Genomic DNA, 25,329 nt, shown 5'->3' with positions numbered 1-25,329 from the left:
AACCCTTTGTTAAACACAGAGCTTATTTTTTGCGATTTTCCAAAAGTCTATGGGAAAAATGCATAGGCTTTCAATCGAGGGAACCCGTGCGCCGCTAACTTCCGGGTTGGCCTGCAAAAACACATCATCCCTGAGGTACTCTATAGACCTACTCTGAATCTTATCACGGTCCAAAAATGTGATAAGATTTCCATGAGCCATTCCTATCGTGATACTGATGAAAAAATGCGATCCATTTTAATTCTATCGAGAGTTAAATGCTTTAAAACGCTAGGCTATAGAGAAAGTCAAACATGATCTAGGATGATGAACAAAATACTGATGAAAAGAGGAAAAAACATCATCTTGTGCCAACATTTATTAGAAAGCTTTTTAAACTATTCATGACCCACCCTTACTAGAATTTATCACATTTTATTGTATTAATTGTGGTCAATTTGGCTAACTTTTATAATTTATAATCTATTAAGGGAATATATTTTCATTATAGATTTATATTACAACTGTGACATGTAGCTGTTGTTTCTATATGTGTAGGTTGCTATTTTTCTTAAAAAAAAAGCAATGATAAAAAAGAAAAATGTTTGACTTTTTATGGCACATTGAAGTAGAAAATTCTGTCAAACTGATAAGTACACAGGTGCTGAAATAATATAAAACATCATATAAACCATGATGCAATTTCTGACGTTTAGTATATCTCAGTTTAATATTTTTAATCAGCATTAAAATGATGAAAGTAAGCAACAGTCTCACGCAGACACGGTAGGTTTCGTTTCGTTTGAAAAAATGACGGAAAGAAGTGAGAGGTTTTACAAGCAAGTGCTGATGGAAATTATATGAAATGATGAATTAAAGTATAAATTAATTCTATGAATGTATCTCTGAAGGGAACTGACTGACTTGAGAAAAGTTTTGATGGCATTTTCTTTTTATCTTCCCTCCATGTAAGGCGTTGTGTTTATAAGCAGCGCTGCTTTGTTTACTGAGGTTACTGGGGAAACAGCTGTTCCATAAGCGCCACCTACTGACAGAGAGTGGATTAAAACTTTCATTCAGCCTGGCTGCGGTTTTTGTTTGTTTGTGAAATTCATGACCACGTTTTTATGCGCTGTTGTAAATTTTTACCTAATGTTCAAACCAAAACTACACCCTTGAATAATTGGCTTTTATATTGCCACTAATGCCAAAGCAAATCTTTAAAAAAATATTATCTGGAAATATTTATTTCATATTAAGTTTTACCACCAACTTGAATAAAATGAAACATTAATTTCAGATGTATCACTTTTCACGGGTGGGGGTTGCGACTAAGTAATAGTACACCACTTCTTTTTTTAGGACTACACCACTGCTGCTAACACACATTGCAGTTGCTAATTTTGAAAGTGAAAACAAAAGTTAAACTGCACATTGCTATTTTCTCAGTCAATAAAATGGGATATAAGTCATCCACAGAGAATAACCAGAGAGTTACTGAGAGACCAGGGACATCCCTTAACTTACTCTAGACCATTTATGGCCTGGACTAAAGGAGTGTCTAAGATATAAAAATAGAATGTCAGGAAACTACAACATGTATACAACTCAGATTGAGCTACTGAAGTAAAGCAAAAAGGTAAGTAACTTTCCTTCATTCATGTTTTATATGTGTATTACAACGTAAACACGGTTTATGAGGATGTTTATAGGTGGGATTAGGATTAGCGGATAGAAAATATTATTGGCTCAGTATAAAAGCTTTTACAGTCACCATAAGCCATTTATAAATGTGTGTGTGTGTGTGTGTGTGTGTGTATGAGTGATCTCTACAACTTGACATGTTTTGTTACAGCTTCAAAATGACTTCATGTTCGTCAACTAAACCCAGTAAGTTTATAGACCAGAGGAGTCTGAATTGGAGCTGATATGGTAGATGAACACAAACAAGACTTACAGTATTTTATGTGTCTCATTTAGTGTAATTTGTGGTGAATGTGTATGTGTGCATGAGTTGAACAATATGGGTTTTATTGGAATGTTTTTTTCTGTTTATCTATCCACGTGTTTATGTGCGTGTTAAGATGACATGAGAAACACTTTTACAGAAACAGAAAAAGCAGCTCATCTGGGGAATTGTATTATATACTGTAGAATTACTGGAATATTTCTCAACTCTTTACCTCCAGTACACTGCAGTTACTTAAAGGATTTTAAATGTGTGTATCTCTTCGACAGCTGTATTCTCCAGTCATCATGGACAAACCAGTATGCTTGATTGACACGGAGTCAGATGGGAAGCTGTGTGTGCAGCAGTCAGCTCTACAGATCCTGCAGCAGATCCAGCAGCCAGTGGTGGTGGTGGCCGTGGTGGGTCTCTACCGCACCGGGAAGTCCTACCTGATGAATCGCCTCGCAGGACAACAAACAGGTTAGACCCCCACATGCAGCGCTGATACCATCCAAAAGCTTAAGAGAAACATCATGCAGTTATGCTTTGGGGTTTGTTTTGTTTTTTGTGTGTGGTTTATCAGGGTTTGCATTGGGCAGCACCATTGAGTCCAAGACGAAGGGCATCTGGATGTGGTGTATGCCCCATCCCACTAAAGCAGGAACCACTCTGGTGCTGCTGGACACTGAGGGACTCGGAGACGTGGACAAGGTGACTGCCAAATTATCTAACTGTCTGTCTGTCTATCTATCTATCTATCTTCAGGATCTTAAATATCATATTGTACACCAATCTCACATTCACAGATCATTCTTAAGAGCACCATTCAATAAAATGTCAGGCATCGTGTGTCTCTATTATGGGTCTCATGTCAAATCAACATATCCTGTATCCTCAGGGGGACTCAAAGCATGACACCAAGATCTTCTCTCTGGCCGTCCTTCTGAGTAGCACTCTAGTGCTGAACAGCCGAGGAACTATTGACAACAGGGCCATAGAGGAACTGCAGTATCCTTCTGATCATAGTTGGAATTTCATTGTCAATTTGGCCATCTAAAGCAGGAAATATATTGTTGTTGTGTATGGCTGTCACTATAGAAATATTCATCAATGATAAAAAAAAAAAATGTGTTGGATTTTCTTAAAATATACATGCAGTATTTTTACATTACACTTTTAAAGTAAATTGAACTTGAAGTAAAGGTATGTAAAATAAACAAGAAAACCTTTTTTTCGTGCGTTTAAATTACAAAGACTCAATGTCATTATGGCCTTCATACATATATATATATATATAGGAAATTGGTCATAAGCTACATTGGTTAAATAACAACTCTGTTCTCTTTCAAGATTACTGATTTTATATATGGTCCCTGGCTCATAGTGAATCTATAACTGTTCTTTAACTCACACTAAACAGATATGTCACTGAGTTAACAGAGTACATCAAGATCAAATCACCTGATGAAGTTGTAGATGATTCAGAGTTTGTGAAGTTCTTCCCCAAATTCATCTGGGCTGTGAGGGACTTCACTCTGCAGCTAAACATCAATGGCCAAGATGCAACAGAGGATGAATATCTAGAGTTTGCTCTGAGGCTAAAACTAGGTAATATTTAAAGCCTGAAAGTTTATTTAATTAACTGCTTTATCAGACTGTGCAGCTAGATTATGGATATGTGTCTTTCCCTTTTTTAGCTTCCTGTGTTCAATGATATCCAAGCTCATTTATTATTAATATTTTTATTTTTTTAAATAGATAAATTAAAGGCTTACAGTTTCTTTTATTTTAAAGTATTAATCTTTTACACTGTGTATCATTTGACTGAAGGAAATCTTTGTGTTGTTCTCTTGAAGGTAACTCGAGGCAAGTGAATAATTACAACCTTCCAAGAGAGTGCATTCGTAAATATTTCCCATCACGGAAATGTTTCACCTTCCCATTCCCAACCCATCCAGACAATGTCTCTTATCTGGAGACACTGGACCCAGCTGAGATTTCAAAACAATTTTTGGAGGTCACTGATCGTTTCTGCCATTTTATCTTTGACCAGAGCCAAGTGAAAAATCTGAAAGATGGACACACAGTCACCGGCAGAGGTAAATCAGTAAGTCTTTTACAGGTGCCCTAGAATTTAAAATTGAATTTACCTCGGCATAGTTTAATAATTAGAATTCTGTACATGGAAATGACTTACAGTGAGTCTCAAACACCATTGTTTCCTCCTTCATACGTAAATCTCGTTCGTGAAAAACACCACGGAAAAACAGGCGAATCTCAACATAACACCGACTGTGACGCAACAGTCGGGATCATTAATATGTACGCCCCCAATATTTGCATATACCAGCCCATGTTCAAGACATTAGACAAGCCAGTATTAACGTCTGGAGCAGCACAGCCGAATCATCAGACTTTATGCAAGTTTTGTAAAGCAAGCAAGGACAATAGTGAAAATGGCAGATGGATCGATAATAACTGTTCATGATATCATGATATATTTAGTGATATTTGTAAATTGTCTTTCTAAATGTTTCGTTAGCATGTTGCTAATGTACTGTTAAATGTGGTTAAAGTTACCATTGTTTCTTACTGTATTCACGGAGACCATAGCCATGTTATTTTCATTTTAATCTGAAACGCGTGTAGTCTGTATGATTCATAAACGCATCTGCATTCTTATCGAGTCTCTCCAACAGTGTGTAGTTTTAGCCCCATTAGCTGTGCAGCACACTATCAAACTCATTCAGAATCAAATGTTAGCAAATATCCACAAAATACATGCCATACTTACGTGATCTAATATGCTGCATCACGAACAGTTTGTAAAGATCCATTTTGACAGAGTTATATTGTGAACTTCAGTATTGTTTATGCAATGTTTATTGGAGTCATGAGCTTGGGGGCAGGGAGCACGAGCATTTAAAGGTGTACACACCCCAAATCAGATCATTTTTAATCCCACCCCAAAATAGGCAGTTAAAACATTGTATAATAAAAAATCTATGGGGTATTTTGAGCTGAAACTTCACAGACACATTCTGGGAACACCTTACATCTTGTGAAATTAGGTTCTGGGGCACCTTTAATGTTTTGGATTGTCTGTTTTTTTATTGGTGGGCAGTGTTTCCTGTCTTTGAACACTGAAAACTGATTCAGAAATGAAGCCTTTTTGTTAACCAGATTACCTGCCATTTTCTACTCTGTAAGCAGCCACTGTCCATTTATTTTTACCTTTTTTAATTCCTTGTGTTTGACCCCCCTGCTTCCCTAAAGTTTTGGGTCATCTTGCAAAAATGTACGTGGACACCATCTCCAGTGGGGCTGTGCCGTGTCTAGAGAATGCTGTGATCGCCATGTCAATGATTGAGAATGAAGCTGCATTACAGGAGGGGCTTGAGGTTTACCAGAGTGGAATGGAGAAGCTCAAGAACTCCTTTCCTGTGGAACTGAATGAAATCACCTCTGAACACCAGTGTTTCACCCTCATGGCAACACAAACCTTCATGAAACGCTCCTTCAGGGACCATGATGGGAAGTACTTGACATCTTTAGAGGTTGGTGGGAGTTGCCATACCAAATTATACAATGGTCTGTCTGAATACTCTATTCTGATTGGCTGGAACAATAACAATCCTGCCCACAGTTCTTCCAAAAAATCTTTCACATTCTTTGGTTTTCCAAAGTGACTGTATGATCTTCTCTCTGAGGGTCTCAAACACAACTATTACAAAAGCGGCAAACATTCACTGATGCTCAAGAAGGCAACACGATGCATTAAGAGCCAGGGGATGTAATCTTTTGAACAGGATGATTGGTGTAAATTATGATCGGTGTGTTATTATTTAGTTTCCTGTGAAACATGTATGGAAGTATTAAATAATAGCAATCTATTATTATAAACTTTATAAGCTTTAAACTAATTAAGAACAATTTACACATTATCATCCTTTTCAATACATCACCCCAACTCTTAGAGTTTTTTTTACAATTTGTAACAAATGTTTACCAATACCTACAGTACCTTTTCTAAACTCTTAACATAACACAATTAGCTAATGGTTAATTTTCTGGCCAAAACAACATCTTGTTCATTAAATACCAACTCTACATTTCAAAATGAAGAAAAAAAAAAAAAAACTTTTCTACATACACTAACTCAATCAAAACATGGCAATCCTGACTCTAATCATTTTGCCAGAACACTAGTATGTTTTCTATCCAATATAAACCTACAGTCGATCATAACACAGTGACTGTGAAAATCCTTTTTTCTTTACAATCTGTCATGAGCTGCTCTGTAACACGGGTTCAGTATCCAAACACAGCTTTCATTAGGGATAATCCACAATCGTAATCCATATGATAGGCAAGGGTCAAAACCACAGGGAACACAATCCAAAACAAACAACGGGGTAGAAAGCACAGGCAAACAAGGGAATCCAAGAAATCAGGCAGAAGGTCAGAATGAGTCTGACCTGACATGATCATGGAGGTCATCCATTTACTCCCGGAACTGCCTGGCAAGACCACAGGGGTCGCCTTTGAGTTCCCTGCCTGTCCTGTTTCTAAGACAGAGGTTGCTGTTGAGTTCCCTGCCTGCCTGTTTTCTGTCTACCCTGATGCGACCACGGAAATCGTCCATGAACTTCCAATGTGCCCTGGTATGACCTTGGAGGTCATTCCTGGAGTGAAAATAATGAATGTTATTTGAAAGATGAAGTCTTTGAATGCATTTTGTACCAAAATAAAGAAAAATGTTCCACAGTTCTGAACTCCTGGAGCACTGAGAAGGTCCTTGTAGCTTGGAACATGCAGATGGTGATGCCTTGAAGGGGTGGTTTGCTTACAGAGGGCATAAGCTTGTTGTCTGTTGTTGTTGCGGTTATTGTTTCTGAACTCCCCGAACTCATAGTATTCAGTGTCTTATACCCCTTTTCCACCAGAATAGTTGGTATTCTAGGGCCAGAGCCTGATCTCAGCCCTTGTTTACTTGTACTTGTTTTTCCTGAGAGTCCTAAGGAATTTGTGATTGTTCACACTTAAGGATAAGATTCAGGGAGAACAGAGACGTTCTTGTGATTGAGGATCACTGTGTGTTAATTTTAACTCCCCTGTTCTCCCCAAGAGGTGATGTTGTCTTATCTGAAGACAAAGGCATGTATTTTTGTTGTCCACAGAAACCTTATCCCACTGAAATGAATGAACCACTCCCTCTACGGGTCACGAATAGGCTTTCAGTAGCGGCGTTTCCACTGTCGGGCCTAAAGCGGGCGTGCTATACGTGCCAGGGCCAGTCGCGTTTCCACTGTCACTTCCGGGGCTTGGTCGGGGCTTCCTCGGGGCCAACGTCCAGGGTTTTTCGGCCCGTTGAATACCTTGGTCCAAAGCGGGCCAGCTCGGGCTTGACAAGCTAACATCAGCATTAAAGACTTTTAAAGCTCAAAACTCACTTTCAGAAATAACCTCTGTTTGTGATCCGATGTGGATTCTGATCACCAAGAATATGCGCGCTATTACCATAGTGAACATGGTAAATACGACGGCTTGAAGAAATCAGACAAATCATATATGTAGGCTATCACAGTCATGTATTTATTTTATCTGTCAGCACGTCTCGTCTCTTAACGGACTGTGTGATATCCATATTTAGCTCCGCATATTTTATAAAATAAAGCAACTCCAGTTTTTCGGGATTCCTCTGTTTCTCAGACTGAAAATATAACTGTTGGGACTGTCACTGGAGAGGGTGCTAAAGCTCCTCAGGTCATATTTTTGGTGGAAAATTTGTAGAAATTATTATTCTTTATAAATGTGATGTAAACATATGACTACAAATAAACAGAAACAGACGCGACTGAATAAGTACGTGTGTCCTCTTTCTTTTGTGAAATAACAGTACTTTATTTCTGTGACTAATGTTTAATCTTGACACAAATTAATTAATTGGTAAAACATCGATGCTTGGGTTTTTAAATCTTTAAGTAAACAACAAAATGCCAACAAACGCCTGCTTTTATCATGTTCACTTAACGATCTCACTAGTTTCCAGTGATTTCTTTCTGATTATTTTTCTGATAAAACTTCCATTTGTTTGTGAAATGACGGGTTTGTGTGACGTTTTTCCAGAGAGGCGTGTTACGGGCGGGTTTGCACGGTGGAAATGCAGCGTGATTTTGGGCTCGGTGCTACAAGTCCGGGGCTATTAGCCTAGCCTGGCCCGCTGAAAGCCCTGGCTCGACAGTATGACAGTATTCCCTACGGCCACAGCCTAGGCTATAAGCCTCAAAGAGCCTACCAAGGATGCTCAAAGGCTTGGAACCAACAACTTCACATAGGCAGGCAAACGCCTTGGATGGATGACCAGTTCATCACTGGGCTAAATAGAATTTTAATTAAATTTTTTTCATAAACATCTAAAGTTTTAAAAGGAGAATCAAAAGGTTCCCGGTTCAAACCCTGGTGCTTCCTGGCCATGTGTCAAGTGTCCTTGGGTAAGACACTGAACCCCTCCTTGTTCCCAGTGGTTAGGATGGTAGCCTCCACCACTGGTGACTTGTAAGTGCTTTGGATGAAAGCATCTGTTAAATGATTAGATCGATAATGTGCAAAAGAACTCAAACAATGAGTCAAGTCAAGTCATCTTCATTTATATAGCGCTTTTCACAATACATATTGTTTCAAAGCAGCTTCACAGTGAGAATAGGAAAATTCTTATCGAGCTAAGGTTGGTTTTTGATTGAATCCTTTTGAGCATTAAGCATCCTTCCTGTTTTTCTGTGTGTTGTTGTAGGAAGCCATCAATCGTCAGTTTGATGCGTATCTCTGGGACAATGAGAAGGCTTCGGAGGCAAAATGTGAAAGTCTTATATCAGTTCTCTCTGACCCAATGACAGAAAGAATCAATGAAGGATTTTATGCCAGAGCTGGTGGTTATGATCTCTTCTGCCAGGACCTGGAGGACATTGTGATTCAGTACTATACACTGGCCTGCAAAGAAGTCAAGGTCATTAATGATATACATTACATTATATAGAACAATTCTATAATTATGACAATCATATTTTCAATTTTTAACATCATGTTTACCCTTTCCTTGTATGTCCTCATAGATTGCTGAGGTGTTGGAGAAGTTTCTACAGGAAAAGGCTGCAGTGACCACAGCCATTCTGCAGGCTGATGATAAACTAACCGAAAATGAAAGAAGGATTTGTGGTAAAACCTTTGTTTTCAGTGTATTCATTGTTAAACACATGGGATGACACTGTAGAGTCTATCTTAGATTTGTCTCCTTCATTGGACTCTTGTCTCTTCTCCATCTTTTATTCACCTGTTTCCTTCAACCACTTCTTTTTTGGCTGACCAGAGGAGAGAGAGAGGGCAGTCCTTCTGGAACAGGAAATTATAGCTCTGGAAGAGAGGCAGCGTCAAATGGAGGAGAAGATGAAGACTGAACAACAGAATAATGAAGAGAGGGTGAGACAGGTCATAGAAATGATGGAAGAGGAGATGTCCCGCCAACAACAGGAGACAAAGCGTGCAATGGAGAGTAAACTGAGGGAGCAGGCTGCCCTGATGGAGAAGGGCTTTCAGGAGAAAGCTGACAGGATGGCCTGGGAGATAAACGAGTTGAAGAGAAAGAACGCAGATGTAGAGGAGACAATGTCAAGAAAGTATGGACAAATGATAGCAGATCAGCAGCGAAGACATAAACAGAACATGGAAGTGCTGAGGCAGCAACACAGACAGCAGATGCAAGCAATTAATAGCAGACCCAGACTTCGATCGTCCTGTTCTATACTGTGAAATGTGTTGAAAGATGCAGTTCACTGCTTTTGACATGACTTTTTGTTATTTTGAAATCATAGCTACAAACTTTTATGTTATATCACAGTTGTTTCAAGTTCTGCATTTTGTCAATTCAGTATGGTAATGTCTGATCACCCATTTATCTAAATTACATGGGCTGATTTTGGAATTTAGAATCTGACAGAAACATCTGATAGAAATAACATTGCAACAACTGTCTCCATGATTGCATTATTTTTTTCTTTTTTAGCTTTAATAAATATCATACGTATTTGATTTAAGGTAGATTTGATTTAGCAGTGAAAACTTCATAGGCTGAATGTCTCTGATCCTCACTGAAGTGAGCATGTGAAGCCTTGACCAGCTGCAGTTCCTGCATCAGTGAATGACAGCAGAAGAGTGAATGTTGCCTAGATCTTCAAGTTCTGTAAACATTGGATTAGACTGACCAAAGTAAGGCAACATGATGCTTATAATAATCAGAGGTCCAGATCATTGGTAATGTTGTAAAGGAGGTATAATAATAATAATACGAGTAGGAGGAGTGGACATTTTTATGAGTTTCTGTGTGGATGTTTTGCTGTTTTCACAGTAATAAAATAATGTCAATTTTGCAAAAGTTCAGCAATTATGAAAAAAAAAAAGTAATGTCACATGGTGCTGTACATACTGTAATACTGTTTATACTGTAATAAAGTTATGCATGGAATCAGGCCCTGGCTGTTATCAACTGAGTTTTTTGTGATGTAAAATAAAATACATAACATATTCTGAAGATGATCTACTTTACAGTGGTGCTGATACTGCCTGATGCACATCTCATGGTCAATGACTGTCACGATCAGTCCTCTTCAAACCTTTATAACAAAACTTCCCTCACTGTCTGTAGGAGCGCATACTAACAAAACTAAGTAGTTAAAGAAAAACAAAAAGTTTATATATTGCTTCTACAAAGTGATATTAGTTACCATTTGTGCTAACATCCACTCACTCAGTTGCTGCTCCCCAAAATCGCTTTATCTTTATGAACAGTAGTATGTTATTTTTCCAATATGTCAATACTGCTGAAAGCACTGAAAATTCACTTATACCTTGTTCTAGAGGAAAAATCTGACAGAGCATATGAGACATTTACCCCCTCACCTTCTTTTGACCATTAAACAAAAAGTTCTCCCATCTTGAGTTGCTACAGGCAGGGTTTATTGACCATGGACTTAACAACCTTTTAGCTCATCATTTCAGACCATATCAGCAGTCTGCTATTTCAGAGACTTCAGAATCTAAACCCTTTCCATGTGTATGTGGGTTATGTGATGTTGTTTATCTTGCAACATTTGGACTTTCATGCATTCATTTTATTGAACAGTAAACTTATTAAACACATTTATTTTCTACTTTAGAAAATTTTGGAGTAAAGGAGATTCCTGGACATCGAACTCCTACATTGTTAATGTCATGCACTACTGATCGAGTCACAGGTAAACATTTTCCATATTCTTTTCATGGAGTCTGATACACGGGAGTAAGTCATATAGTGTTGTGAATTCCAGTTAGTTACACATTCTGGGAAGACTCTTATAACACATGTCTCCTAACACATGTTCCAGTTTCTGATTTTGAAAGTGAAAACAAAAGTTAAACTGCACATTGCTATTTGCTCATTCAACAAAATGGGATGTTAAGTCATCCACATAGAATAACCAGAGAGTTACTGAGAGACCAGGGACATCCCCTAACTTACTCTAGACCATTTATGGCCTGGACTGAAGGAGTGTCTAAGATATAAAAATAGAATGTCAGGAAACTACAACTTGTATACAACTCAGGACTCAAGCTACTGAAGTAAAGCAAAAAGGTAAGTGACTTTCCTTCATTCATGGGGTGTTACAACAGATAGAAATATCATTAGCTCAGCATAAATGCTATTATGCATATGGAGAGTCCCCATAAGCCATTTATAAATGTGTGTGTATGAGTGATCTCTCTACCCTGACATGTTCTGATAAACTTTAGGTCCATGTCTTGCTACAACTTCAAAATGACTTTGTTCATGAACATCAACATTTGAATTGAGGCTGATATGGTAGCTGAGCAGAAACAAAGCTTACAACATTTTTTTTATGTGACTTATTCAGTGTTCTTGTGTAATGTGTGGTGAATGTGTATGTGTGCATTATGTCAGTGTGGATGTCTGTATGTTGAAAGGTGTGAGTTTATATTGGAATGTTTATATATGCGTATAAGTGAGTATATTCGGTGGCTTTTGTTTGTTTCTCTGTCCATGTGTGTGCATGTGTGTTAAAATGACATGATAAACATTTTTACACAAACTTCCCCAAACAGAAAATGGAAAAGCTGCTGATCTGGGGAATTACCCTATTGTGTACTATAGAATTGTCTGAATATTTCTCAAGCCACCTTAAATTTTTACCTCCAGTACACTGCAGTTACTTAAATGATTTTAAATGTGCGTATCTGTTCAACAGCTGTATTCTCCAGTGACAATGGACAAACCAGTGTGCTTGATTGACACGGAGTCAGATGGGAAGCTGTGTGTGCAGCAGTCAGCTCTACAGATCCTGCAGCAGATCCAGCAGCCAGTGGTGGTGGTGGCCGTGGTGGGTCTCTACCGCACCGGGAAGTCCTTCCTGATGAATCGCCTCGCAGGAAAACGAACAGGTTAGAACTATACAGGCAACAGTGATAACATCCAAAAGCTTAAGAGAAACATCATGCAGTTATGCTTTGGGGTTTGTTTTGTTTTTTGTTTTTTTGTTTTTTGTGTGGTTTATCAGGGTTTGCATTGGGCAGCACCATTGAGTCCAAGACGAAGGGCATCTGGATGTGGTGTATGCCCCATCCCACTAAAGCAGGAACCACTCTGGTGCTGCTGGACACTGAGGGACTCGGAGACGTGGACAAGGTGATGTAAAAACCAGAGTACTGAAACACAACTAAAATTAACATCAAATGTCACAAGCAGTTTCGATGGTCCAAGAATACTTTCACTTTCAGAGCAGAGAAACCCGTATTCAGAATGTCACATTCACCATTTGTTGGCACATTTTCAATTAATAGCTAGTTAGTTTGTTGACTAGTCCTCAAAAATTACACAAATAAATTCAGAAATGTTAACTGCATTAAAAGCAACAATGTAAAATGTATTAAAATATATTAAAAATAACTTCAATTAACGCGTCACATTTAAATCCGCAGCTTTAATGTGAGATGTCAAACGGCCAAATCATTTCATTGCGTTTTACATCAGGAGCAGTTGTGCAGTATATTGAGAGTTGAAGTCACTGAAACACAAGCAGTTCACATTCTTCCACCAACGAACGGAACTGTCTGTGTTTTAGTGCGTGCACAAGAATAAAACTAATGATATGCTGATTTATGCAATTACTTCCTGCAGCATTAGTGACAGATCATGTCAGGTAAAAGGGACGCAAAACATTCTGCAGATAATATTTAATGTTGTGTCTGCTGGCTTTATTTCTTCAACAGAGTCAAGTTTAACACACTTCCTTGTTCTATACAGGCCATTTTGCGTTAATTTTTTACGCACCACTTACTGCACCTATATTGAGACTTTTCTCTGTGATTCCAGTCTTTAAATCAATATATAATTTGTGCTGTCCTTGATAGAAAAATCTGTTTGCTTATAGCAGTACTTGTAACAGTATAGAAAGAACACGAAGTATTTGTGTTGTGTATATCTGCGTGGAGGCACAACTGGTAAACAGAGTGTAGCAGCGACCCGGGTTCGAATCCAGTCCGTAGTGTTTACTACATTTAATGTACATACATATCTGTTCCCAATGTCTCACTGATGTTCTCCTGGTATACTGTGTATACTATAATGAATAATAATTATTTATAAAGATTACTTCACTGTATTTGAAGCACACAATAATGATGCCATTAGCACACTTTAAGTTTGCTTGGAATGCCATTGCAATGTGTTTTCAGTATAATCCTGTTTTCTGTATATTTCTGAGTGAATTTTGCAGTTCAAAACTTCAAGAGTAGATATTTAAAGTGTACTATGAATATTTATGTTGAATATTTACGATTCACGATCGGAGCGCCTCCAACATTCTTCCGAGCAGATTCAGTCACTCTTAACACACCTCACATCACAGGAAAATCCAATAAGATAATCTGTAGAACCATCAAGATAATCGGGACATTACCTGACGGAAGGGGACAAATTGGCCCAAAATCAGCCTGATTATCTTGTGGTGTGTACCCAGCGTTGTATGTCAAAATGTCAAGGCAAATGATTTCTCAATTCATGACCCGTTTAAAGACTAATTTGCACTGGTTTAATGCTGTTAAAGAGCCCAAAAGTTGTATCTTGTAGTTATGTGGGCAGCTTTCTTTGAGATTAATCTGATTAATCAGTTTTTCTAACTCCATGACTGTCTTTCTCTTTCTCAGGGAGACTCAAAGCATGACACCAACATCTTCTGTCTGGCTGTGTTACTGAGCAGCACTCTGGTCTACAACAGTCGAGGGACGATTGACAACAGGGCTGTAGAGGAACTGCAGTATCCTTCTGACAGTCTAGATACTTATTCATGTCATTTAGCTGATGGTTTGTATCCAAAGTGTTTTACAAATGAGTACAAATAAATCACAACATTGTAGTCAGAACAAGAAGACATCACTTTTTGTAAGATACTACAGATATGTTTTATTGCCATGTGCAGGTACAGTCTATTATGAGGACGTGCATTGGTGTAAGAGAAAAAAGGTCAAATTAGCTCAAAGGGAATTATTAATTAATTTATAGGGAATTTTGAAAGAGTCACTTATTTTACGGCCGAAGAAATAAATCGCCCAGCGTTCATTTGAACGGGTCATAACACCAACTCTGCAGCGGATATGAATATCCAAACTGTTGTGAAAACACTATTTATTAGCAAGGTAACAGGGTCAGCAGTTCGTAAATTCGTAAGCACATAACACAAGACATTTTTCTTTAAAAATATGAACAAGACTTTGATTATTCTAACACATAAACTAATATCTAACAAATAAACACATGCACTCACACATTCACACGAGTTGCAGAAAGAAAGAAGAAAGTGAGAATGAGTTTCATAAATTTTGAAATCCCAAGTTTCTAGCAATGTATGCACTTTGTAAAACCTGGCCTGAATGAACCATTAATCATTAATTTAACCCTTCTATCATTTCTTAGGCGGGGTTATTAAATGTATATCAATGCTTGGGAAGCCAAACACATGGGTGCGTTGGCAGATGAATGGAGTCTCCCTCATGGCTGAAGTTTAAAGTTTTGAGGTGGGCAAAGACTGTAGAGTCGTTAATTAAACTTTGCAGCAAAACTTAACTTAGAACATGAGACTCTCAATGGTAAAGAACGGAAACTAAGTAAAAGATAGAAAAGTAAGTGAGATGAGAGTAGTTAGATAGCTTGAATGAAGCTGTTTGTTCCTAACCCATTTTTATCTCCCAAACCTGTCTTGATCTATGCGTCATCGTCTTTTAACCTGAGGTGTTTGTCCAGCCTCTTCGAGAGGTTCTGACCAATTAGGTATCGTCTTTAGTTCAGAGGTGGCTTTTTCTCCTCCTCTCACCATAAATTACATGTTATCTGCTTCGTCACTTGGTGTCTTTAACTTTCCTGCTCTGGATGAAGCCAACTTCATTTATGGTCCTAAATTGTTGATTTGGGGTCTGGAATGTTGAGTTGGGTTTTTGTATGGAATTATGTTAGAATGAATCATCTGCAAGATTTTGTGTCCGGTTCGCCCTCAAATCCTATATTAGATTTATTTTGCATCTATGCGTTTATGCATCATTGTTTGACAGTCACTTGATGTGTGACATGTTTGGCATACCTGAACAAACTGTCAGATACGTCACTGAACTAACAGAGTGCATTAAGGTCAAATCATCAGATGAGGATGCTGACGATTCAAGCGAGTTTGTGAAGTTCTTCCCTAGTTTCATCTGGGCTGTGAGGGACTTCACTCTTGAGCGAAAGATTGATGGCAAAGATGCAACAGATGATGAGTACCTAGAGTTTGCTCTGAAGCTGAAACATGGTAATTTAATAATAGTAAAAATGATTATTTTAAAAGCCCTCACAATCACTGAGTTTGTGTTAGTTTTTGTCAACAGGTCTGTCAACAGATCTTATATTACTCTTAAAATTCATAGTTTATTGAGATAATACTTATGGTTTAATAATATTTGAATTGAGAGGATTGACAGCATGCCCTCATTTGTTTTAGGCATAGCAAAAAAAGTGATGGAGTACAACTTGCCCAGGGAGTGCATCCAAACATTCTTCCCTTCCAGAACGTGCTTCACTTTCCCATTCCCAACTGCTCCAGAGAATGTGTCTCGTTTAGAGAGCTTGGATCCTGCTGACCTTTCCTCTGACTTCCTGGAGGTCACAGATCGTTTCTGCAAGTTAGTCTTTCATGAGAGCCAAGTGAAGAAGCTGAAAGATGGAATCACAGTCACTGGCAGAGGTGATTCAAAATTAAATCTGAGGAGTTTGCATGAACATACAGATGACTGTCTGTTGTTCAATACCTTTTCTGTATCATTTTAACTTCTTCTCTGAAGTTCTGGGTAACTTGGCGAAAACATACGTGGACACCATCTCCAGTGGGGCTGTGCCGTGTCTGGAGAATGCTGTGATTGCTATGGCATTGATTGAGAATGAGTCTGCAGTGAAGGAGGGGCTTGAGGTTTACCAGAGTGGAATGGAGAAGCTGAAGGACTCCTTCCCTCTGGAACTGAAGGATGTGTCCTCAGAACACCAACGTCTCAGCAGCATGGCGACACAAACCTTCATGAAGCGCTCCTTCAGGGATACTGATAGGAAGTACCTGAAATCTCTAGAGGTAGGCTGGATCTCTTCACAGATTTCCAGTTTCAGTTCATTTAGGATGATGCATTGAACTGATGATTCAGTAACACTGGGCAACCAACTGAAAAAATCATCTCTCTTCTGGCCATTTGTTGGTTCTGAATACATTAGGGATGTAACGATGTATCCAGAATCGGTTGAAAAACGATTAAAACATGCGACGATTCAAGTCGGTTAAGATGCTAAATGAATCGCAATACATTTGGGGTTGGGGGTTTATGAATGTATATTTGAGGAGAGCTGACTGGGTTCAGGAAAGATTAGATGGTATTTTCTTTTCATCTTAAAAAGCTGTGAGAAAACCATTAGAAAATCGTACTGTGAAACCAATATCGTGAATCGTATCGAATTGTAAGTTGAGTGAATTGTTACATGCCTAGAATACATGCTGCAAACCCAGTAATCAGTGTGATTATTTTGCTGCTCTCTTCTGGGGTTCAGTGGTGTGAAGAGATGTCAGAGTGTACATAGATGAAATCTCTTCTGATCCATTATAAAACTGAGATCTGTTACTTGCATGCTACATGTTATGTTTTTAGGACAACATTAATAAACTCTTTGATGGATACCTGTGCCAAAACGAGCAAGCTTCAAAGAGACGATGTGAGGATCTCTTGTCATCCCTCTCTGCAACAATGACGAAAAATCTCAAGCAGGGTTTCTATATCAAACCAGGTGGCTATGATCTCTTCTGCAAGGATCTGGAGGACATTGTGAAGAATTATAACAGCCAGGCCAATAAAGAAGTCAAGGTCTTGCCCATATTACACTAATTACACATCTTTATACATACTACAGAAATATAATCATCGTCATAATTATCCATTTTTTCTGTGTCTGTATGTCAATAGGCTGAAGAGGTCCTAAAGGAGTTTCTGAAGCAGAAGTCTGTGGATTCCAAAGCAATTCTGCAGGCTGACAAAAAACTGACTGAGGAGGAGAAAAAGATTAAGGGTGAGAGTCTGAAGCATTAAAATCCCAATTTCCTTGTTTGTATATTCTTACCAGGCTCTATGAGAAAGAGGTGATCAAAGGTTTAGGTACTTGTGAGAGTGCTGCTGAGACACTGAAGGACACAGAGACACGGACAAGATGATGTAAGGGTCTGTTTCATGGGTCCAATAATTACACCCTGCAATAACAACTGCAGCTCAGGGTGGCTGTGTATGCCATTATCACTATGAATCAAGATCAGTGTGATCAAGTTCAATAATTTGAACTCTTCTGGCTCCATTTTAATGGTTCTAATTTAGTTCAAGGTCATAGATACATTAGCAAATGTCACATTCAATATGATATTGATGTTTATAAAAGAGTGCAACTTAGATAAAAATAAACTGTTTTAGTAAAATATTTTAAATTGAAAATGGAAGGAAGTGTTCTTCCTAAAAGGTGTATTAGTATGTTTATAAGCATTCACAGAAATCTATTTCATTAAAGGACAATGAATCATATTTAAAATCGTTATTTTATCTGTCTTACAGCAAAATAGCCTCTTAATTTCATAGTTTTGCTTTGATTCTTTGTCTTTAAAGCACGTTTCCTTATATTTCTCTTTTTTGTCACTGAATGACCAGAGGAAATAGAGAAAGCAGCCCTCCTGAAGCAGGAAATCAAAGCTAAAGAGGAGAAGCAGCGACAACTCGAAGAGAAGATGGAAGCAGAGAGACGGATTAATGAAGAGAGGATGAGACATATGGAGGTGAAGATGGATTTGGAGCTGAGGCTCCAGAGAGAGGAGGCTGAGCGTGCCATGGACAGTAAACTGAGGGAGCAGGCTGATCTGTTGGAGAAGGGCTTTAAGGATAAGGCAGACAGGATGACCCAGGAGATAGCAGAGTTCAAGAGACGGAATGCTGAAGCCGAGAGTAATAGAGCTAAAGAGTTTACAGAGAAGTTGGAGAAATCAAACAAGAGACATGAGCAGTCTATGGCTATGATGATGCAGCAACACAGAGAACAGATGGAGGCCATTCAGCGGATAAATGCAGGTAGATTTGTATCTCATGAAATGCTTTACTTCTGTTATAATCAAACTTAGAGGATTGTAATTACAAAATACAATCACAGTATATATAGAGGTATAATCTTAGAATGACATCAACTGTATAGTTTTATTCTATCTTTACATGAACTTCAGTGATATTTGATATGATGCATTAGGAAATTTAAATTTCACTTCACAAGAACATTTTGTGTGTCCAGTGTAAATGATCAATGAGTTGAAAATGGAAGGAAGTGTTCTTCCTAAAAGGTGTAGTAATATGTTTATAAGCATTCACTGAAGTCTATTTCATTAAAGGACAATGAATCATATATAAAATCAATATTTTATCTGTCTTACAGCAAAATAGACTCTTAATTTCATAGTTTTGCATCGATTCTTTGAAGCATCTGTTTCCTTATTTCTCTTTTTGTCACTGAATGACCAGAGGAAATAGAGAAAGCAGCCCTCCTGAAGCAGGAAATCAGAGATCAGAAGCAGCGACAACTCGAAGAGAAGATGGAAGCAGAGAAACAGAGTAATGAAGAGAGGATGAGACAGATGAAGGAGAAGATGGATTTGGAGCTGAGGCTCCAGAGAGAGGAGGCTGAGCGTGCCATGGAGAGTAAACTGAGGGAGCAGGCTGATCTGTTGGAGAAGGGCTTTAAGGAGAAGGCAGACAGGATGACCCAGGAGATGGAAGAGTTCAAGAGACAGAATGCTGAAGACGAGAGTAATAGAGCTAAAGAGTTTGAAGAGAAGTTAGAGACCTCAAACAAGAGACATGAGCAGTCTATGGCTAAGATGATGCAGCAACACAAAAAAGAGATGGAGGACAAACAGCAGAAGAATGCAAGCTCTTCAGACAGTTGTTTTATGTCATGAAATGCTTTACTTCTGTTATAATCAAACTCATCAGAGGATTGTAATTACAAAATACAATCACAGTATATATAGAGAGGTATAATCTTAGAATGACATCAACTGTATAGTTTTATTCTATCTTTACATGAACTTCAGTGATATTTGATATGATGCATTAGGAAATTTAAATTTCACTTCACAAGAACATTTTGTGTGTCCAGTGTAAATGATCAATGAGTTGAAAATGGAAGGAAGTGTTCTTCCTAAAAGGTGTAGTAATATGTTTATAAGCATTCACTGAAGTCTATTTCATTAAAGGACAATGAATCATATATAAAATCAGTGTTTTATCTGTCTTACAGCAAAATAGACTCTTAATTTCATAGTTTTGCATCGATTCTTTGAAGCATCTGTTTCCTTATTTCTCTTTTTGTCAATGAATCACCAGAGATAATGGAGAAAACAGCCCTCCTGCAGCAGGAAATCAGAGATCAGAAGCAGCGACAACTCGAAGAGAAGATGGAAGCAGAGAAACAGAGTAATGAAGAGAGGATGAGACAGATGAAGGAGAAGATGGATTTGGAGCTGAGGCTCCAGAGAGAGGAGGCTGACCGTGCCATGGACAGTAAACTGAGGGAGCAGGCTGATCTGTTGGAGAAGGGATTTAAGGATAAGGCAGACAGGATGACCCAGGAGATGGAAGAGTTCAAGAGACAGAATGCTGAAGCTGAGAGTAATAGAGCTAGAGAGTTTATGAAGTTAGAGAACTCCAACAGGAGACATGAGGAGTTTATGGCTATGACACAGAGACCAGATAGAGGCCATTCAGAAGAATGCACGCTCAGGTGGATGTTGTATCTTGTGAAATGCTTTAATTCTGTGATCATCAAACTCATCAGAGGACTGTAATTGCACAATGCAATCACAGTATATATAGAGGGATAATCCTACAATAGAACAATACATTTGATCTCATTCTATCTTCACATGAACTTTAGTGATATTTGATATGATGGATTAGGAAATTTAAATTTCACTTCACACGCATGTTTTGTGTTATGTATGATCCTGTTAAGGCCTCATCAACACGAAAGCCAGTGGCACAGATTACCAACAAACCGCCCCATACCGTCCCAACTAGATGGAACTGGATTAAATGTTTTGACTGTTGTGATCCCAATCAGGCTTATGACCTGTAAAGCTACCTGAATCATAATCAAGCATTGTTTGCTGTTGGCCAGAGAAGAACTGGTCCCCCGACCCCGGTTTCTCCCGAGGTTTTTTTCTCCATTTTTAACACCTCTTGGTGTTTGGGTTCCTTGCTGCTGTCGCCTTTGGCTTGCTTAGTTGGGGACACTTGATATTCAACAATGTTTTTGATCTGCCTGCATTGACATCATTGTATGTGAACTGAACTGATCTGGATGATGACATCTCTGTTTTCTCCAGTGCTGATATATAGATAAATTAATAACCATTGATTTTTACAATGGAATTTACCAGTTATCACTGTAAAGCTGCTTTGACACAATCTGCATTGTAAAAAGCGCCATATAAATGAAAGTGACTTGACTATCATAATTACGTGTTTATGTGAGACAAATAATGAGGTAATTACACATTTAGATTTGTGACAGTTTTTCTTCAATGAAATTGTGCCATCTGTATGCTCCACCAAACAATACAAATAATAATAATGATGTAATCTTTATTAACTACTCTGTGAGTCTGGCATGGCGGGAATAAACCGGCACAAGGTGGTGAAGGAGCTTGAGGAGGCGGCAGAGAAAGACCTTTTGGCTCTGGCTCCAGAGGAAGGAGAGTGACTGGGGGGGTAACACCCCAATAAAGGCTGCTGCAGGGGCTGGCAGGGAAACATCCCTGATATACCACTTCCCCCCTGATGGGACATGTACTGGTATAGGGGCGAAGCATCGGTAAACGTCGGCTACCAGCTGACAATCCGGTAGCTGACGTAATGGCACCGGAGGAGGTGAAACACCATGCAGGTATAACATCTCACCTGTGTTAAAAAATTAAGCAAGCAAGCATTGTTTTTGGGACTTTGTTACACACCTCACATGGGATGTTATTTTATTTTATCTTTTTTTTTGCCTTTGTTTTTATTTGTACTGGGAATAAACGGAGAAGAAAACCTTTACATTCTAATGAACTTGTTTGAAGTTGTTCTTACCGATTCCCACAAGGTTTACCACTGGATTCAAAGCTTTTATAGAAGGTCTTGGTCTCTATGAAAGTCGTTGTTGTTGTTTTTTTGTGTGTCCTTTACAATCCTACAACCGAATTAATAAAGTAGGTCACATAGTTTTCCATCATTGGATATCATTAAGACCATTCATATTACTAAAAAACTACCTTCTGAATTTTTTTGTGTGTGTTTTGTTTATGGCACCTTATTGGTCATACAGGTTCTCACTTTGGACTGCTAGTCATCTGTGCTTTACCTGTAAGATTGTCAGATCTTGTCAGATGGAATAACTCTTATACAGCATTTAAAAAGGTGGTTTGGCTGTCTATATTCCAGTGCTGTTTTTCTTTTTTTCTCATATCTGACATGGCCAATTGTAAATGATTACTTAAAAGCATTTTATTATAAAAGGGGTCCTTTGAATGCAGCTTCAATCAGAGGTGTTTACAAATCTTAAATTTCAGTACTGACTTGGTATTGCGGTTAGTACTTTTGACAACACTAGTGGGAACATTTTTGCAAAACGGAAATATGTAATGCCATGTGTGAAATGTCCACTGAGTGGCGCTAAAAGCGTGTTCATTTTTTTTCCCGAAACAGATAAACGCAAATATGGTGCGTTTTATATCATGTTGGTTTTGTACGCATCAGTGCAGTTCTGATTTGAAATGTCCAGTGAGTGGCACTAAAAGTGTAATACTCCATTACACACCATCTACACTACACCTAAACCTCTCCGATAGTGCTAACAAAAGCAAATGTGACATAAAAACGCAATCGTAAGCATGCTGTTTAGCTTGTTTTTGATCTCTCATCTTTTATCGTGAGTCATGTTTCACGGGATTCCTACCCTAGCCTTCCGCAAGTACAATCCCGTACCAGCTAAGCTACTGAGCAAGCTTGTTTTATCAGAAAAGCTAAACATATGGAACTGGTTAAGCGATACAAAGTCCAAAATATATTTGTTTTTCCATGAGATCAGGTTGCCCAAATTGTTTGTAGAGAAACCTCGGCCTGATGAATTGATAAAAAAAAGTCAAGAAGGGAGAAAAATTCTCCAGTAAACCAAAAAAAAAAAAAAATGTCAGCCTCTAGTGTTCGGACATATTACAGACTGTTAATTATTTTAATTTTAAGGGTCTTCCCCTGTATATCCATAGAATAAAATTTCTTGTTTAGCCAGTGGTTATTCCTTATTTTTTTCTTTTCATATAACACTAGTTTATAAAATAAAATACATGTGAGCAATTTAAAAACCCAAAAGCAGAATACTAATGTTTACCATTTTCTTTTAATATGTGGTTTGTGCAACCAGTCCCATGTGATGGGATGTGGACTCTGCGTTGTGTGTGTATGTGTGTAAAACGGACGCCAAACTCCTTTAACTGGCCCCTGGCTGACTCTCCACCCACTGGACAGAGGAAATGACTGGACAAACGAAGAATTAATATTAGGACGCAGCATATTCTGAGTGACTTCTCAAAAACATCTTTGGCTCCGTGAGCCACCAGACATTCTCCTTTCAGTATAGCTTAGGGTTATCTCAGCTTAAAACATAAAACTTGACATATCAGTTTAAACAATAAACATATCAGAACAATGACAAATATACATGGGTTACACAATGACATACCTGGACAAACGAAGAATTAATATTAGGACGCAGCATATATTGAGTGACTTCTCAAAAACATCTGTTAGAAAATAGCAACACATAAGCCATGCGAGCATACAAACAATATTAACTTAGACAAAACGGCACATCAGTGTAATCCCACATTGTAAATCAAGTAAAAAACACTCCAAAGAACACTTTTTGACACGAACATAAACTAATATTTTGAAATTATACTACCTTTGGCTCCGTGAGCCACCAGACATCCTCCTTTCAGTGTAGCTTAGCGTTAACTGAGCTAGGAGAGAACGCGTTCAAAGTGAAGATTTTCTTAAAGGGGCAGTACACTTCATTACAAAATCATATGTAAAACTCCAAAAATATACATACCAGTATAATTAAATCAAAATATAATGAAAGAAAAAAAAAATTACTATATATCAGGTCGGCTTTGTCGAGTTCAGCTGCCCTCCCTCCGCGACACGCCCCACCTCGTCTTTGCTGCTGGCTGAAAACTTGTGACAACTATGCCCGGGAAAATACAACTGCTGTCTGGTGATGAGAAGCGAAAAAGAAAAAGCCCTAGATGAATCCCATGCATCTCTTTTAGGTAGCCTATGTATGTTCACAAATAAGAGATTTTTGGCTATTTAAGGGTGAGATTATTTATACGTTTAACGCCGCGTTAGTAGTTTGACCACCAGCAACGCATCTGCTTGATTTGATACTAATGCAATTTATGTCATATTATAAATTTTAATTATTTTAATGTGCTATGCATTGCGTTTTGAACCATGGTAAAGATATCTGTAGGGCTGTCAATACCAGAAGAGAAGCATTCGACGGACACGAATCCATGAACCGCATTATTAGACAGTTTTCAAAGGATGCACGATTTATTAAAACTATTTAAAAAATCATAATACAGCATTTCATAATGCTATTCTTAAATCTACGCTTACACAGGAGAATACATCAATAAAAGTTTAAACCCTCGCTCTGTCTTTGCATGTTTGATGTCCACATATTCTTGTTGAAGAAATTACAGTGGCTGTAGCATTTCTATCAAAAAAAAAAAAAGTGACCGAATATTATTATTTAACTAATATATTTTTAATTATGGTAGTTGGCTTTGTGTAACTACAAAAATCATCAGGCTTTTGGCGCCCTCTGCAGGCATTTGTTATACTATATAATGTATTTACAACATTTCAGGGGGGAAAAAACTCTTGACGTGTTTAAATATGCAGATTAGCTTGTTTTGGTTAATTTAGAAGAAATCTACAGATGCAAACAGAGGATGGTAGTAGGCTTAAAACAAACTCCATCTAAATGTGTATTTTGGAAGCTTTCTTTCCATTTAGAGTAAAAGAAGACATGGAAGCAAAAATTGACCACAATCTTAAAATTGTCCACTCCATGAAAGAAGTATTCCAATAACACCAAAAGAATTAAAACAATTTATTGATTTGTGCATAATAAAGAAATTATTAATGAAACTATGTCCTCTTTGGTGCAGTCATTTATTCTAAATATATAGCTACTTGAAAATATTGGTGTAGAAAACATGCACATTGTGGCATAGTTTATTTTTCTGTTGCCAGCTATTGTGATAAACCTAGTGCATTGGGAGAAACCGGAAGAGGAGCTGCTGTGGCAAGAGAGAATGAGCTGGAAAGTGGATTGGAACTGAGGGTTGGGAAAGGAAGATGGATGCTGTCTTACTGACTGGTGTCCAAGATAGCTATAAAGTGGTGATGCAAGAGGAATGGGAGGGTTGGTGGGTAAAAGGAGTTGTGAGATTGTTTGTGGAGGCAGCCTCAAGTTAGGATCTTTACCGAGAGGGGGGGCTAATAGAGCTAATGAAGAGGTTGTAGAGTTGAGTTTTTGATGATCTGCGGGAGAAATGGATTCCAGAGCTGGAGAGGGATGATGTAGGCTGTTGACGGACCGTTTTGTCATGGGTGGAATCAGCGGATTAGCAGCAGTAGAATGTAAAGAAGAC

General features: G+C 38.2%; 2 protein-coding genes and 1 long non-coding RNA gene across 17 annotated transcripts in view; 2 read left to right on the top strand and 1 right to left on the bottom strand.

Annotated features, from left to right (window-relative positions):
- LOC127511094 (guanylate-binding protein 1-like) overlaps positions 1-25,329 on the top strand; it is a 290,795-nt gene that overhangs the window by 191,888 nt on the left and 73,578 nt on the right. For 2 of the 9 annotated variants that reach the window (XM_051891607.1, XM_051891606.1), the window contains exons 9-10: positions 9,043-9,145; positions 9,297-10,453. In XM_051891607.1, the coding sequence (XP_051747567.1) occupies positions 9,043-9,145; positions 9,297-9,736 (543 nt within the window). In that variant the 3' untranslated portion in view covers positions 9,737-10,453. Of the gene's footprint in view, positions 1-1,418; positions 1,619-2,217; positions 2,411-2,513; positions 2,642-2,828; positions 2,939-3,350; positions 3,539-3,786; positions 4,030-5,206; positions 5,488-8,723; positions 8,937-9,042; positions 9,146-9,296; positions 10,454-11,585; positions 11,595-25,329 lie in introns of those variants that run through there. The other 7 variants (XM_051891605.1, XM_051891604.1, XM_051891609.1 and 4 more) reach the window with 6 other exon arrangements.
- Positions 1,492-21,072, top strand: LOC127511083 (guanylate-binding protein 1-like). 5 transcript variants are annotated; one of them, XM_051891520.1, is made up of 11 exons: positions 1,492-1,618; positions 12,226-12,418; positions 12,535-12,662; positions 14,183-14,292; positions 15,626-15,816; positions 16,006-16,248; positions 16,346-16,626; positions 17,192-17,404; positions 17,504-17,606; positions 18,230-18,643; positions 19,949-21,072. In XM_051891520.1, the coding sequence occupies exons 2-11, from the start codon at positions 12,244-12,246 to the stop codon at positions 20,407-20,409; spliced, it is 2,319 nt and encodes a 772-aa protein (XP_051747480.1). In that variant the 5' UTR covers positions 1,492-1,618; positions 12,226-12,243; the 3' UTR covers positions 20,410-21,072. The 5 variants fall into 5 exon arrangements, with proteins under 5 accessions (XP_051747480.1, XP_051747482.1, XP_051747479.1 ...); XM_051891522.1 differs by having other exon boundaries at positions 1,610-1,618; positions 12,239-12,418; XM_051891519.1 differs by lacking the exon at positions 1,492-1,618 and adding an exon at positions 11,165-11,594.
- LOC127511283 (uncharacterized) lies at positions 21,195-23,844 on the bottom strand. 3 transcript variants are annotated; one of them, XR_007929965.1, is made up of 5 exons: positions 23,565-23,843; positions 23,343-23,403; positions 21,877-21,965; positions 21,695-21,794; positions 21,195-21,523 (listed from the first exon to the last, which is right to left on the bottom strand). It is a non-coding gene; the product is annotated as an uncharacterized LOC127511283 (long non-coding RNA). The 3 variants fall into 3 exon arrangements; XR_007929964.1 differs by having other exon boundaries at positions 21,914-21,965; positions 23,565-23,839; XR_007929963.1 differs by having other exon boundaries at positions 21,695-21,965; positions 23,565-23,844.

This window comes from Ctenopharyngodon idella, chromosome 4, assembly GCF_019924925.1.
Source record: "Ctenopharyngodon idella isolate HZGC_01 chromosome 4, HZGC01, whole genome shotgun sequence".
Taxonomy (NCBI): Eukaryota; Metazoa; Chordata; class Actinopteri; order Cypriniformes; family Xenocyprididae; genus Ctenopharyngodon; species Ctenopharyngodon idella.
This window is presented reverse-complemented; position numbering and strand designations above follow the sequence as displayed.

Bases quoted from the DNA above. Each gene is read 5' to 3' on its own strand.
- LOC127511083 (XM_051891520.1), top strand. From the start codon at position 12,244: ATGGACAAACCAGTGTGCTTGATTGACACGGAGTCAGATGGGAAGCTG. The intron at 16,249-16,345 runs GTGATTCAAAAT...TCTTCTCTGAAG, and splicing joins AATCACAGTCACTGGCAGAG to TTCTGGGTAACTTGGCGAAA. The intron at 18,644-19,948 runs GTAGATTTGTAT...ATGAATCACCAG, and splicing joins CATTCAGCGGATAAATGCAG to AGATAATGGAGAAAACAGCC.